The 16334-nt window shown below is 48.1% G+C and overlaps 1 protein-coding gene across 3 annotated transcripts in view; it reads right to left on the bottom strand.

Annotated features, from left to right (window-relative positions):
- ABCC1 (ATP binding cassette subfamily C member 1) overlaps positions 1–3314 on the bottom strand; it is a 139120-nt gene extending 135806 nt beyond the window's left edge. For all 3 annotated transcript variants that reach the window (XM_027043173.2, XM_027043174.2, XM_053213331.1), the window contains exon 1: positions 2928–3314. In XM_027043173.2, the coding sequence (XP_026898974.2) occupies positions 2928–2975 (48 nt within the window). In that variant the 5' untranslated portion in view covers positions 2976–3314. The remainder of the gene's footprint in view (positions 1–2927) is intronic.
- Between the last annotated feature and the right edge of the window lie 13020 nt (positions 3315–16334).

Here is a 16334-nt window from a genome sequence, read left to right as displayed (position 1 = left end):
AAATTTTTATAATATATAAATATAAATTTATAAATTTATAAAATTTATTAAATTTTATTTAAAAAATTTTTTAAGTTACCCACAAGGAGAGACTCCTATTCCCAACCACCATACAAACACCAGCCACAAAACAGCCCTTCTTACCAGCACTAATGGGAAAAACAAGCTGGTGGTGGTAAACCCAGCACCTATCTGGGTAAAGAAGCACCTCTTCTCTCCCTCCAGAGCATTTGCCTAAGTGAAGGTGGTTAAGTCCCTGGAACCCACACTGTGGGCCATTTCCACATTCTGGTTCTTCTGGACTTTTCAGTTCACGGGGCAGAGGCAGGCAGTGACCCAGGAACAAAGCTCTGATAAGAGTCTCACGTGGGCCAGTCCCTTTAATTTCTAAACACAAGGCCTTGGTCACAGAGAAGCCAGGTATAAGGGGCGGGGCAGCAGCCCCATCCCTCCGCCCCCTCCCCAGCTGAAGAAAATGAGAATCCACAGGAAGGACAAGCAACTGGAAATATACAACTTCACCTTCAGAAAGAAGGGACTCTATTCGGGGCACAGGCTGAGCCTCCTATACAAATGATCTCATTTACTCTACAAACAACCCTAAGAATTGGGGCTTTTTTGGATCCTGCCCCCATTTTACAGATGAGGAAACTGAGGCACAGAAAAGTAAAGTGGCTTCCCTCTCCCAGCCTGGAGTGTGCCGCCCTAGAAAACACAGAAAGTAGTGTGCCTGGGTGGCTCCGTGGGTGAAACGTCCGACTTTGGCTCAGGTCATGGTCTCACAGCTCGTGGGTTCCGGCTCCACGTTGGGCTCTGTGCTGACAGCTCAGAGCCTGGAGCCTCTTCCAATTCTGTGTCTCCATCTCTCTCTGCCCCTCCCCTGCTCACTTGCGCGCGAGCTCTCTCTCTCTCTCTCTCTCAAAAATGAATAAACATTAAAAAAAATTTTTTTTTTTAAACACAGAAACTACCTGCTTTCTGTTACATTTGGTTTCTCTAGCTACCTAGAAGTTCTCACGCTGCAGTGGCCAGCTTTGAAACTCTGCTTCCAAGCTCCAAACCCTCCCTCCCCCACCCAAAACTGGGGCATCCAGGAATCCAGAAGAAGGGACAGAGGAAAGTCTGCAAGGGCAAAGACTCGGAAAAAGGGAGGGTCTGGCAACCAAGGCCATACATTGCCTGCCCCAAGCAAAACAACCATGTGGTAATTTCTGTAGCAAAAAGTCCAAAGAGAAAGAGAAAAAAAAAAAAAAAAAGATACAATTGGTTTTCCTGGATGAACTTCTTAAGCTAAATAAACAGAGTACCCCCAAACACACTTTGCTTTGGAAAACCTCATTAACCATCAACTACCAGTTGTCACTAATAAAGTCCATCCTGATGCAAAATGTGATTCCCAGTCAACCTATTTTTTTTTCCCCTGTGTAATCTAAGATAAGAAAATAAACAAGGAAGCACTCCAAAATTCACAGCAACACTAGACCAGATCTCCCTCTGGATCCTTGCAAAAATAATCTTGCGGCTGTTACACCTGGCAGAGGGAACAGGGATTCCACAGGTTTTCCAAACGGAGTCCTACTTTGCAAATGCTCTGTCCTCCAGTCCCCTAGACCCCGAATGCAAAAGTTATGTCAGATTCCCAGCCCTAGAGTCAATCTCTCATCCTATCAGCCTGAAATCTGGGAGACGTACTAAGGTGTATTTGATTGTTCTACCAAACGACACCCCCCCCCCCCAAACAAAGCCTTCCCCTGGGGCCCTCAAGGATGACTTTTTCAACACTACAAAGGCAGCAGGCAAAGGAAGGGCCACAAAACAGAACAAGGAGGTATTTTTGGATGCTAATCACCAGCTCCTAAGAGCCAAGGCTGTTTCTCTCTCCTGAATCCAAGACAAAAGAGGGAAAACAAAACTATCCTGTCCAGGTTCGCCTACTGTGTTTCCCAATAATCAAGAGAGTGTGCCACAGACGTGCCCTCCTGGAACAAAGAGGTAAATCGCATTAGAGGGAAGCTAAAGCCCAAGACAGTGGGGATTAAACCACAGAAAGGGAACTCAGGAGCCAGAGCCAGGCCAGCACTGAGCATGCAGAGGAAAACTTGCCAGGGAAAAAGCCACGTGCATCCCCACAGACAGGAGCCTCACATTACAGAGGTGGGACGGCCCTGCACCCCAAACCTGACAGAAGGGCCCGGTGAGGCAGCGGGGGACAGCCCTACCTTCTTTCCTGGCTGTTCCCCAAACTTCCCATATCCTTCCCGTTTCCCCAAACCCCCCTATAGTAATTAAGCAGACAGAAAGTAAAAGACGGCAAAAATACGTAACCACAGGAGCGTAATGTTGATGCAGCACAACCGGGGAAGGGGCAAACATCCCTTCCTCCAGCCCGAGCCTCTTCCCAGCTCAGCCCTTTGGGAATGGGGCGTTCTTGGTGAAAGGGGGGACCCCAATCCACAAAAGACATGGAAGAATTTAAGCCGGGAAACCACCCCCTGTGCCGCCGCCCTCCCCCCACCCCCCAATCCCTGGCGTCCCCTCCCGCGGAAGGTTATTTTTAATTGCAGGGGCAACCGCAAAGCAGGAAGCCCTGTCCCCCAAGCTCTGGCCCCTAACGTTTCCCCTAAAGGCCCGGAGCCGGGCACATGCACAGCCCCTGCCCCGTTCCCGGGAGCTGAGCTGCCAAGGTCTCCCCGCCCCTCCGCCCGGCTCCCATCGGCGGCGCCCGCGAGGGGCCGGGCGCGGGACCCCCGGGCCGGCTGCGGAGCGGACGAGGCGGCTCCGGGCGGCCGCGGGGGACCGCGGGGGCCCGCGGGGGCTGCGGGCCCGGCCCGGCCCGCCCGGCGCTTCCCCTCGCGGGCCGTCCTCCCAGCCGGCGGCCGCCCCCTCCCGGCGGCCCCACGCGGCCCGGGCGGCCGTGGAGCACGTACCCAGAAGGGGTCGGAGCCATCGGCGCTGCAGAAGCCCCGGAGCGCCATGCGGCGGGCGGGCGGGCGGGCGGACGGGCCCGGCTGCTGGCGGCTGCTGCTGGCGGCGGCGGCGGCGGCGGCAAGAGGGCGGGAGGCGGCGGCGGAGCGGGCCCGGGGCCGCAACGCCGCCTGGTTGGCCCGCGGGTCACGGGGATGCGGCGCCCCGCCCCGCCCCGCCCCTGCGCCCGACTCGCCTCCAGCCGCGGGGTGCAGGCGGGCTACGCTGCGCCCCTCGGCGCCCACCCCGGCGGGGGCCCGGGCGGGGGTGTGTGTCCTCCAGGAGCTGCGGGGACCCCTGCGGCCGGACCTTGCGACCCGTTTTCCAATCCCGCGGTGGCGACGGCGACAGCAACGGTAATAGTATCGCCAGGAGAAAACAGGTACTGAGCCCTCCGCCAGCCAGGACACTGCCAAACGGCTTAGCTGTATCCTCATTGGATCCTTACTAGGAGCCCAGAGGTTGAGTGACTTCTCCGGGGTCACCGGGTCAGCCCCGCCAGCTGAGTCCAGAGCTGATACAGAGGACAGAGACAGTAGGAGGTGGATATGCTCATCGGTCTACCCTTCACAGATGGAGAAACTGAGGCCCAGAGAGGTGAAGTGACTTGCCCAAGGTCACACAGCTGCCAACGGCACAAGTGGGATCTGAACCCATGACCCATCTGCGCCAGAGGGGTCATGGCGGGAAGACTCCAGTCTCCATCCCAAACCGTTGTCACCCCCCACATAGGTAGAAAGCACCTTGCCATTTTCAACATCATCTTTAGCAGCACTCAAATAACCAGATTTTTGATCCTCTTAGAGGTAAACTGAGGCCTGGAGACATATCTTCCTCAACTCAGGTGGGGGTTACATGGGGCAAACCCATGTTAAGTTGAAAATATCCTATGTTGAAAATGCATTTAGGGGGCACCTGGGTGGTTCAGTCCGTTAAGTGGCCAACTTTGGCTCTTGTCATGATGTTCGGGTCATGATCTTGGCTTCATGATTTCGAGCCCCACATTGGGCTCTCTGCTGTCAGAGCAGAGCCCGCTTTGGATCCTCTGTCTCCCTCTCTCTGCCCTCCCCTGCTTGTACTCTCTCTCTCTTTCTCTCTCTCTCAAAATTAAATAAACATTAAAAAAAAGAAAAGAAAATGCATTTAGTATGTCTAAGATACAGAACATCACAGCTTAGCCTAGCCCACCTTAAATGTACTAAGAACACATACATTAGCCTACAGCTGGGCAAAATCAGATCTAACACAAAGCCTACTTTGTAATAAAGTGTTGAATATGTCCCGTAATTTGTTGAATATTGTACTGAAACTGAAAAACAGAATGGTTGTGAATCAGTTTTAACTGCTCTTGATTATGTGACCAACTGGGAGCTACAGCTTGCTGCATGGTGAGAAAGTATCATAGGGCATATCGCTAGCCTGGGACAAGATCCAAATTGAAAATTCCAAGTCCAGTTTCTACAGAGTGCATATAGCTTTCACCCCATCGTGAAATAAAAAAATTGTAAGTCAAGCCATCATTTAAGTCTGGAACCACCTGTAGTAATAATTAACAGGCATTCACAGTCATGGGACTTCCTAAAGTCATGTTCTTAGCAATGAACATGAATTAACTTACATGCCCACAACAACCCCATGAAGTTAGTATTCTTATCATGATCCCCATTTTGTGGTTGAGGAAACTGAGCCCCAGAGAGGCAGAGTGATTTGTCAGGGATTACGGAGGCAGTAGGGCTACAAACCACTCTTTGAACTCAGACCGGGAAGGAAGGAATCTGTAACGCTGACCATTTTGCCATACTGCCTCAGCACTGTTTGATGTACAGGTAGTTAGTGACAGAGGAGCTGGGACTGGGGCCTGAGTGTCTAAGCTTTCACTGTGACACCAGCAATGCCTTTCCTTCCTTCTCTCCCCCTTAATCCTTTGCCTGATGTATAGTTTCCATTACACATGCACACACACACACACACACACACACACACACACACACACCCCCCAGCTGCACCAAATAAAACAGGAATGGTGATTGAATGTGAGACACCCCCCCCACCCCCACCCCTGCCAAGGACTTAGGGAGATAGGATTGGTTTCTGTGATTTTTTTATTGGCCGAGGCTCCCCTCAGGGTGAGTTTTTAAGGGATAATTTCTTTCAAGTGATAATGCTCCTTGGCTGGTTGCTTTGAGACTTATACATCTAACGAATACTTATTGAGCATCTATTATACGCCAGGGCTTGCTAGGAAGGAGAGAAAGTTGCTGTTCCTATGCAGTTCGCAGTCTTAGGGTTGGGTTTTTTGTTGTTGTTGTTGTTTGATTTTTTTAAGTTATCTTTAAACCCAACATGGGGCTCGAATTCATGACCCCAAGATCAAGAGTCAGATGCTCTACTCACTGAGTCTCAGAGTGCCCCCAAAGTGTTGGGGGTTTTTTAAAGTATTTTTTATGGTAGGAGGGCAGGTTAATTAAATAATCACATAAAACAAAGGCTATTTATAGCTTTGGTAGAAGCTGGGAAGAAAAAGTGGAAGAGGGCCAACGAGGGCCCCGGCCTGCTGGTAGTGGAAGTCAAGGAAGGCTTCTGGGGGGAAGGAGTTTATGCACTGAGATGCAAGCGATGAGTCCAGTCTTGGGCCTGGATTGTATTCCAGGTTGCAGAAAACAGCTTATGGAAAAGCCATGAAACAGGACAGAGCAGGCCCTCAGTAGAACTAGAAGATGGTCTGGGTGGCAGGAATCCAGAGAGTGAAGCAGATGGGACCCATCTGGGGCAAGACAGATCAGAAGGCTTGCAGGATCTTTTTGGTCAACGGTGGGGGGGGGGGGGGGGGTTCAGCTTGGCCCTAAGAGCAACGGGGAGCCACTGTTGGTTTCAAGTGGGGCAAGACGGACATTTTCCATTTTCATATGAACGTTTTGTTCATTAATTCTTTCAACAAATGTTGATTAAGCAAACATATGAAAGGGTTCTTATCATCAGGGAAAAAAAAAAAACCCAAAAAACAAGAAACAAAACAAACAAACCCAAACCCAGCCATTACAATTTACCAGAGTGACAGAAATGAAAATACCAAGCTTCAGCAAAGATACGGAAGTAAAACTCCTCTATTAGCGGGGATGGACGTTGGTTCAACCACTTTGGAAAGCTGCTAGATAATTTCTGCTGAAGCTAAACGTAGGATTACACAGGGGCACAGCAACTCCACTGCTTTCTGGGAGATGGGAGTGCTTATGTTCACTGAAAAACATCTATTAAAAATGTTCATAAGAGCTTTGTTCAAAAAACCCAAAACTAGATGTCACTGAGTGGCCCATCCATAGTCAAAAGGGTGAATGAATTGTGGCCTATGCACACAATAGATCACTACACAGCCAAAAAAAAAAAAAGAATCAGACTGCTGGGGTGCCTGGGTGGCTCAGTTGGTTAAGCGTCTGACTCTTCATTTCGGCTGGGGTCATGATCTCCCAGTTCATGGGTTCGAGCGCCGAACTCTCTCTCCCTGATTCTCTCTCTCTCTCCCTCTCTCTCCGCCCCTCCCTGGCTTTCTCTCTTTCTCAAAATAAATAAATAAACTTCAAAAATCTTAAAAATTAGAAAAGAATCAAACTGCTAACACATATAACAGAAAGAAAGAATGGAATCTCACCAAACGCAGGAAGGAGTAGAAAAAGCTAGGCACAAAAGAGTACATTTGTTCACAACACCGTTTATAGGAGGATCAAACACGGTCACCACTAATAGATTTTAAATGTTTTTTTTTTTAATTTTTATTTTTGAGAGAGCATGAGCAGGGGAGGGGCAGAGAGAGAGGGGGACAGAGACTCTGAAGCAGGCTCTGTGCTGATGGCAGGAAGCCTGATGGGGGGCTCGAACCCACGAACCGTGAGATCATGGCCTAAGCCGAAGTCAGACACGCAACTGACTGAGCCACCCAGGCACCCCACAACTAATAGATTTTGATTAGAGTCAGAATAATGGTTAAGTGTGAAGGGGGTATTGATTAGGAAGGGATACAAGAGAAACTCCTCAGTAGCTGGTAAAGTTCTATAACTAGATCTGGTGGTAGTTACATGGTTTACACATACACATTTTATTTATTTATTTTTTTTTCAACGTTTTTTATTTATTTTGGGGACAGAGAGAGACAGAGCATGAACAGGGGAGGGGCAGAGAGAGAGGGAGACACAGAATCCGAAACACGCTCCAGGCTCTGAGCCATCCGCCCAGAGCCCGATGCGGGGCTCGAACTCCCAGACCGTGAGATCGTGACCTGGCTGAAGTTGGACGCTTAACCGACTGCGCCACCCAGGCGCCCCTACACATACACATTTTAAAATTCACTGAGCTGGATGTTCAAGGTGGTTGTACTTTGCTCTTGAAAAGTTACATCTTATGTAGAAATGTTAAATAGAGAATGAATAAATGCTAAGTATGAGTAATAAATAACAAGCATACCATTTTCCAGGAATAGGCAAGGTAATGGGCAAGGTCCCATAGCTGGGATGTGGCAAAGACAAGGCCCAGCCCTGCTCTGACCTGCCAAGCCCTCCCCGTGCTTCTCCCGCAGCCACAGACCCGAAGGCCTTCCCTTCTCTTCTCTGTCCCCTTCCTCCCCATCTTCAGCCCTTGTACAATTAAGAAACACCCTAGACCAAGAAGCTCTGGGCCCTGAGCCAAACCCACCCAATGGACAGCCTACAAAATAAAGGGTGATGAAAATGCAGGATGGAGATTTCAAGCACCAGCCCCTTTGCTAGTACGTGATTCAGTGAATCCAGCCGACAAGAATGCCCAAGAGATCCTTTTTAGTTCTCCCTGAATCCTAGCACCTGTTCCCGTCGGTTTATTTTATAGTACTTGTCACTATTTGCAACCATTTAATTGCTCATTTGCTCCACAGAGGCCTCCCCAGCCACACTGGAAGGTACCAGCCATTGCTGTCGCTCTCGGGAACTGCTACACCAGCCTCCTTCCTGGTGTCCTGTGCCTGCCCCTTCCCACTGCCATCAGCAGCCAGAGGGGTCCTGTTAAAAGCAAGGCAGCTACACACCGCCCCCCCACCCCCCCGCACAGAACCTGCAATGGCCTCCCCACCATGGTTAGTCCACAACCCGGCCAGATACGATCCAGCAATTCCATTTCTGGGTCGGCACCCACAAGAATTGAACGCAGGGACCCAAACAGATATTTGCACCCTAAGTTGATAGCATCATTATTCCCGAGAGCCAAGCAATGGAAGCCATCCAAGTGTCTGCCCACTGTTGAATAAAGCAAATGTGGCTTCTGCATACGATGGAAAATGACTCAGCCTTAAAAACGAAAGAAATGTTGACACAGGCTACAAACTCTGAGCCTTGAAGATGCTGTGCTAAATGAGATAAGGCAGTCAAAGAAGGGCCCATATGGTGTGAGTTCTCAGAGTATTCAAATTCATGGGGATGAAGAGTAGAATGGTGGTTGGCAGGGGCTGTGGGGAGGGGAGAAGTGGGGAGTTCGTGTTTAATGGATGTGAACTTGGAGTTCTGCAAGAGGAGAGCACTCTGGGGATGGACGTGGTAAGATCTGCCCAACAGTGTGGACGTGCTTAATGCCACAGAAACGTCCCCTTAAAAAATGCTTAAGATGCTTGGGGTCGCCTGGGTGGCTCAGCTGCTTGAGCATCCGATTGTGGCTCAGGTCATGATCTGCAGGTTCATGAGTTCCAGCCCCATGTTGGGCTCTGTGCTGACAGCTCAGAGCCTGGAGCCTGCTTCGGATTCTGTGTCTCCCTGTCTCTCTGCCCCTCGCCCACTCACTCTCTGTCTCTCTCTCAAAAATAAATATTTTGTTGTGTGTATTTTGCCACAATAAAAGAAATTAGAATAAAAGAAGCAAAATAGAGCAGTCAAAACAAAAAAATCCTACGAGGCCCCGTGTGACCAAGCCCCTGGCCATCTCCAACATCATCTTATACCTCTTTGTCCTCAGTCCCTGTTCAGCAGGCACACGGAGGGCTTTCTGTCTCTCGAACACGCCAAGCTCATTCTCACCTCCTGCCTTCAACTCCTGCTAAGCCCTCTGCCTGGAGCCTTCTTCCCCCAGATCTTCAAGTGGCCCTTGCTTCCCCTCAGGGCTCCCAGAGGCTTTTCCTAATTAACTTACGCTGAGTAACCCCACTCCCTCTAACTCATCACCTGCTTTATTTTCATGCTAGCATTTAACACTACCTGAAAACGCTTAATTGGCTCTTCTCTCCTCCTAGATGAAAAACATGCCCTTGTCTTCCTTCACGAACTCACTCGACAAATATTTATGGAGCATCAGGCAGTGTCCTGGCCAGGAGCCAGCAAACAGCCACCAGCCCTTTGTTTTTGCAAATGAAGTCTTATTGGAACTCAGTCCCATACATTTCTTTATGTCTGTTTTTATGGCTACTGTGTCCCTACAACCTCAGAGCTGAGTAGTTCCAACAGACACGGTCAAATTTGAGAACCAAAAAATCCTGCTGGGTCCTCAGAGGCCAGATCAGGTAGGGCCTCCCAGACCACCACAGGGCACATGGCTTATTCTTGGAGTGAGGCGGGACGTCATGGGAGGGAACTGAGCAGAAAAGCAGTGTAACTTGAGTTAAGTTTTTTGGTTTGTTTTTAAGTCTATGTATTTTGAGAGAGCGAGCAGGGGAGGGGCAGAGAGAGAATCCCAAACAGTCTCCGCATTGTCAGCGCAGAGCCCGATGCAGGGCTTGAACTCACGAACCGTGAGATCATGACTTGAGCCGAAATCAAGATTTGGGACGCTTAACTGACTGAGCCACCCAGGCGCCCCTTGAATTAGGTTTTAACAGGTCACTCTGGCTGCTGGATGGAGAATAGACCGTGGGCTTGGCAGTGGGAGGGGCAGCAGAAGCGGGGTATGATAAGATCAAAGCAAAACAGCGTTATGACTAAAGGGGCTAATATCAGCCTTGACTGCAAAGTGGACCCAGGGTAGTGAAGTGACCGGACTGTTGTGCTCAGAAAGCCCTTATCTGCAGCTCTGTACCTGTGTTGGAAATCAAGGTAACTTCTCCCATCTTCTAGGAGAGAGACAGGTGCTTCCTTTGTAGTGATATCATTTCAAACTGCAGATTTTCTATAATTTTAGAAAGCAAAATTCTCAGTGAGTAAGAAAGGGGCAGTCAATCAAAGAAGGAGGTGACTTTGGTGCCTTACAGGTATGGAGTATCCTTGAGAGAAATCTCGTTTCCTGTTAGCTTTGCAATTAGTGTTGTTGTGTCTGTTATCCCAGCCTGAAGAATGGCCAGGCTGAGTGTTTCCTCTCTCGGTCTGAATCTAATTTCTGCTTACTCACAATTAAGGATCATTTACTGCATTTCCTTGTCCTGAGCCTTAAGTGTCTTTTAATGGACAGTCCCCCATTTTTTTTTTAAATAACATCATCTTGCTGAAGAGAATGAGCCAATTATACCACATGTCCCACATCTCGGATTTCTTTTGTTTCTTCGTTGGTGTGGTTGAATTTGTTCCTCTGTCTCTTATGTATTTTGTGAACTTTAGATCTGAAAGTTTCATCGGATTCAGGTTAATAAAGATGCTTTCTGAAGAGGATGCTGCTGACAAGGACAGTGTTAAGAGGATCTGTTTTCCACATAGACCTTCCACCCGGCTCTCTCCTAGATATTCAAGCAAGAGAAATGAAAATGGATGTCCACACAAAGACTTGTACTTGGAGGGGCATTATTCATAATGTCCCCAAACTGGATATTTGGGACAAGCCAAATATCAACAGGTGAACGGGAAACAATTTGCAATACATCCATATGGCGATTACCGCTCAGCAATGAAAAGGAGCTACACCTTAGATCCGTCTCAGAATCACCGTGCTGAGTAAAAGAAACCAGATGCGAAGGGCCACCTGCTGTATACGGTGACTGAAAGCAGACCACTAACTTCCTGGAACCTGGGAAAGGAGGAATTGACTGTAAGGTTGCAGCAGGAGGGAACATTCCAGAATGATGGACATTTCCTTCCTATATCTCGAATGTGGTGGGGATGATACAGGCATATATGTCAGAACTCATCACAGTGGCTACTTTAAATGGGTGTGTTGTATTGCATTCAATTATATCCCGGTGGGGTTTCGAGCAAAAGAGAATCTGTGTAGATCTCTGCTTCTGTGTGTTCTCTCTCCTAAAACCCATATGCCTGTGAAAGTGCCCGAGGTCCAAGGTGTTCCCTCCTTTACAATTGTCCTTCCTCCACTGCACAGAAGTAAGGCAATCCTTGTCACTCTTGTCAGGACCTACTGAGGATGTAGTCGTTCTCCAGTATAAAAACCTCGATGCCAGACAAAAGCATCATGTGACATCACCGTGTGTGGCTAAGGAAAGAGAATGACCCCAGAGGCCAGGCAACACATCCTTTTGCAGTTCTGATGGTTTCCTCTCTCCTTCCAATCTCCATGGAGGAGGCATAGCTTGTTGGGTGATAGATGACTACAGATAATTTCTGATAATGAGTGACAATGTGATATGTGGCAAATTACACAGGAGTTTCAACATGTGTGACCTTGAGTCACTTAGCAATGACAAAATTTCCATTCCAGTCCCCTGTTTCTGTGAAAACATTTCTCCGTATTTACTACAGTAAAAACAAAACATTGGAATAACACTTATCCTAAAACTCTGTCCCATTCCAGCCATGAGGAATACGTATCCACAGGTAGATGAACCTGAAACACACACACACACCACCAGCCCCATTCATCTCATTAAAAGCCTCATTTAGGGGACACCTGGGTGGCTCAGTTGGTTAAGCAAACAACTTAGGCTCAGGTCATGATCTCACGGGTTCTTGAATTCAAGCCCCACGTCGGGCTCTGAGCTGTCAGCATAGAGCCTGCTTCGGATTCTGTGTCTCCCTCTCTCTCTGGCCTTCCCCCACTCGTACTCTGTCTCTTTCTCTCTGTCTCTCTCTCTCTTTCTCCCCAAAATAAATTTAAAAAAATTTTTTGAAGCTCCATTTAGAATGAAACATTTTATATGTTGTACATCTGAAACTAGTATCACACTGTATGTTAACTAACTAGAATTTAAATAAAAACATTTAGGGGCGCCTGGGTGGCCCAGTCGGTCAAGCGGCCGACTTCGGCTCGGGTCATGATCTCGCGGTCCGTGAGTTCGAGCCCCGCATCGGGCTCCGTGCTGACAGCTCAGAGCCTGGAGCCTGTTTCGGATTCTGTGTCTCCCTCTCTCTGACCCTCCCCCATTCATGCTCTGTCTCTCTCTGTCTCAAAAATAAATAAACGTTAAAAAAATAAAAATTAAAAAAAAGAATAAAAATGAGTTCCCAAGATCACTTCTTAAACAAATAAAAAAATAAATAAATAAAAACATTTAAAAAATAAAACAAATGTATGTAAATATATGACAATTACCTTTTTTTCAGTATATGTGCTGCTAAAGAGAGCAGTAGATAACAATTACTGATCATAATGTGGTATATTTATGCTGTTTTGATCAATTACATTCAAATAATAATTGTAGTGATAATTCAGAGAAAAATGGTAACACAGCCTTAAGAACACAGGACAGTCTTCAAAATTAGACCCTGGGGAAACAGGACTTAAAAAAAATAAATATAACTTCACGAAGGCATTTTTGTTGCAGAGAAGTATGATAAAGTGACTAATAAAAAAAACCTTTTAAGTATATTACATTAAGGTAGAAATCTGTAGGGCAAGCAGAATGGAAATACAAGTTAAAGGAGCAAAAAAGAAAAAGAGTGAAATAAAATTTCCAACTGTTAAGAGCCTGTTCTTGTATTTTTTTTCCTACCTAATTTCCATTTATTTTCATGATCTTGTGTGATTAGGCTCATGGAGTTTTGGGGGGTTTTGTTTAGTTTTTACTTCATAATAGTAAACAACTCTGCAATCCAGCAGACTTGGAGGAAGGTAGGAAAATATGGAACCCATAGGACTTCAGGGGGAGCACAAAGATGACAAGATATTTTGAGCAAATGGGGCTGAGGGGGCGAAGCTTTGCTGAGCTACAGAGGAATCTCTGGTAATCACGATAAAACACAAGTCAAATACTGGGTGCCTGCCCTGGATGGTTCCGTCATCAAGCTTCCAACTCTTGGTTTCGCCTCCAGTCATAATCTCCCGGTTTATGAGTTCGAGCCCCACATTGGGCTTTGCACTGAAAGCTTGGAGCCTGCTTGGGATTTCTCTCTCCTTTTCTTTCTGCCCCTCTCTGGCTCTCTCTCTCTCTCTCTCTCTCTTTTTCTCTCTCTCAAAAATAAGTAAATAAACATTATAGTAAAATTTGTAAAACTTAAAAAAAAAACCTGCAAGACAAACTTATTAGATTTGTCCACAGTCCACAATGGTGATCTTCTTCCTGGTCTTGCCATTCCTGGACTCGAAGCAATCCATGGCTTCCGCAATATTCCTGCCCTTTTTCACCTCGCCAGCGACCACACACTTGCCATCCAACTACTCAATCTTGGCGGTGGGGATGAAAAACGGGGAACCGCTTGTATTGGGTCCATCATCTGCCATGGACAGGATGCCAGGACCCACGTGCTTCAGGATGAAATTCTCATCATCAGATCTCTCCTCATACACGGACTTTTGCCAATGCCGACGTGGCGTGTGACGTCACCGCCCTGGCGCATTCATCCCGGAATCGTCCTGAGAAAGCAGGAAGCTTTATAACCAAATGCTTTCTCCCCAGTGCTCAGGTCAGGAAAGTTTTCTGCTTGCTGGCTTGGGAACTTTGTCTGCAAACAGCTCCACGGAGATGAGGCCCAAGGGCTGGCCGTCCACGGCAGAGGTGACCGTGGCTGGGTGGTGCAGGCGGCTCCAGGGTGGCGGCTTCTGCTCAGAGATTTTGTTTTTTTAAAGAGTGATGGCAGGTGTATTTAAAAATGTGCAGTAAAAGTTATAGCCTAACATATGAATATGATAATTGGGAAATTAGGCTGCCACTATTTAAACTTATGATACACAAATTGTAGATTCAACTTGGAAATGTGCAAGGGGAGGGGCGCCTGGGTGGAGCAGTCGGTTGGGCGTCCGCATTCGGCTCGGGTCATGATCTCACGGCTGGTGGGTTCGAGCCCCACGTCAGGCTCTCTGCTGGGAGCCTGCAGCCTGCTTCGGATTCTGTGTCTCCCTCTCTCTCCAAACCTCCCCCACTCGCTCTCTGTCTCAAAGGTAAATAAACATTAAAAGAAAAAAAGAAATGTGCAAGGAGAACATGGTTCTTAGAAGTTCTTTTAGGAGAGGGGCGCCTGGGTGGCTCAGTCAGTTAAGTGTCTGGCTCTTGATTTCGGCTCAGGAGATCGAGCCCGGTGTCCAGGCTTTGCACTGACAGTGTGGAGCCTGCTTGGGATTCTCTCTCTCTCTCTCTCTCTCTCTCTCTCTCTCTCTCAAAATAAATAAATAGACATTTAAAAAGAGACCATCATAAGGAACAGAAAATGCGTTTAGAGTACTGTACCACATTTATAGAAAACAGTCTGCATGTAAGTGGACCTCCATGGTTCAGACCTGTGTTATTCAAGGGTCAACTGTAAACAGTTGTTTACAGAAAGTTCCTTGGGTTGGGAGGGGGAGGGTTGAGTGTTGAGGCCAGAGGGGCAGATGCGTTGGTCAAGGTAAATCTCACAGGGGAGGTGATATGTGAGCTGAGACCTGAATGAAAAGGGTGTCGGCAACCAGAAAATCTGGGGAAGAGCGCTTCACGCTTAGGAAACAGCAAGTACGAAGGTCCTGTGGCAGGAACAAGCTTGGTAGGTTCCAGGAACGAAAAGAAGATGCTTGTGGCTGGAGTAGAGTGTCCCAAGGGGAGTGGTGAAAACCTAGGCTAGGGACTTGCAGACTGTACTAGAGAGTCTGAATTTTATTCTCGAGACGGTAGAAATCCCTTAGAGCAGAGTTTTTCAACCTCCACCCTATTGACGTTTGGTCCAGATAAGTCTTTGTTGTGCGGGGCTGTCCTGAGCAGTGCAGGATGTTTGGAAGCATCCCTGTCCTCTACTCATTGAATGCTAGTAGCAGCTTACCCCACTCCTAGCTGTGATAACCAAAAATGTCTCCAGACATTGCCAGTTACCCCTCTGGAGGGATATATCCCTAGAAAGGCACATTACCCTGCCACCAGAAACGGTGATGCTGGTCTACGCCCAATGAATGAACAGGAAAACACTCCTGACCCCAGCGAGACACAGCACAGTGAACACATTTTGTCTCTGCTCCCTCTCGTAACCTCTCTGAAACGACCATCAAGGGACAAGAAAGGTTTCGATTGATGAGGACAAGGAGAACAGGAGACGAAACAACCTGAGATGAGGAATGGGCACACGATGCTAGCAGATGGAAAAAAAGTGGTGAGCCAATGAGCGAACTACAGGCATGGAGGCCGGCAAGAACTAAGCTAATCCCTACCCTAGAGGCCAGGGGAGTCTGAGAAACAGTTACACGTGGAGGCTGAGACCTGAAGGGCTGCATGGAAGTCAGCCCAAGGAAAGGCTGGATTCCTCCCGCCCCACAGAGTAGGTGACATCTTCCCCAGCCACAGCATAAGACAGAAGGTATTAGCGAGCCTGTATGTGGGAAGGGGCAGGGCGTGGGAAAGAGTGGGTGGTAGAACTCAAGACAGAAGGATTCAGGGAGAGTGTACCTGGGAAAGCTGGGGGAGCCCCAAGCCCCCACCCCCATTCTGCTCCCCTGATGATGACAGGCAGGCCAAGACCTCTTAAAAGTCAAGATTGGCTAAGTCATGCTGCGGTAACAAAAAACACCTGAAACCCAGTAGTTCGAAACAACCAAGGTCCATTACTTTTGCTCAAGCTTCGTGTCCTTGTGGGCTATATTTACTCAGTCTGTTAGAGCAGTCGTGGTCTCACAGGTGGATGATCACCACACCAAAGGGAAAAGAGGGGTTCACAGGGTCCCACAGTGGTCATTAAATGCTCTAGCTTGAAGCGACACATACCATTTTTTAGATGAAATTCACAGAGTGTAAAATTCACCATTTATTGATTTTTATTTTTATTTTTTTAGAGAGAGAGAGCATGTGAATGGGGAGGAGGAACAGTGGGGCAGAGGGAAGGAAAGAATCTTAAGCGGGCCCCATGCTCAGCACAGAGCTGGACATGGGACTCTATCCCACGACCCTAGGATCGTGACCTGAGCCAAAATCAAGCACTGGACACTCTACCAACTGAGCCACCCGAGCGCCCCCCAAATTCACCATTTAAAAATGAACACTTTGGGGCACCTGGGTGGCTCAGCCAGTTTAGTGTCCAATTCAGCTCTGGTCGTGATCTCACAGTTCGGGGGGTCGAGCCCCACATTGGACTCTGCACTGACAGCTCAGAGCC

The sequence above is a fragment of the Acinonyx jubatus genome, chromosome E3 (genome assembly GCF_027475565.1).
Source record: "Acinonyx jubatus isolate Ajub_Pintada_27869175 chromosome E3, VMU_Ajub_asm_v1.0, whole genome shotgun sequence".
NCBI lineage: Eukaryota > Metazoa > Chordata > Mammalia > Carnivora > Felidae > Acinonyx > Acinonyx jubatus.
The sequence above is the reverse complement of the archived record's forward strand: the minus strand, read 5'-3'. Positions and strand labels throughout refer to the sequence as shown.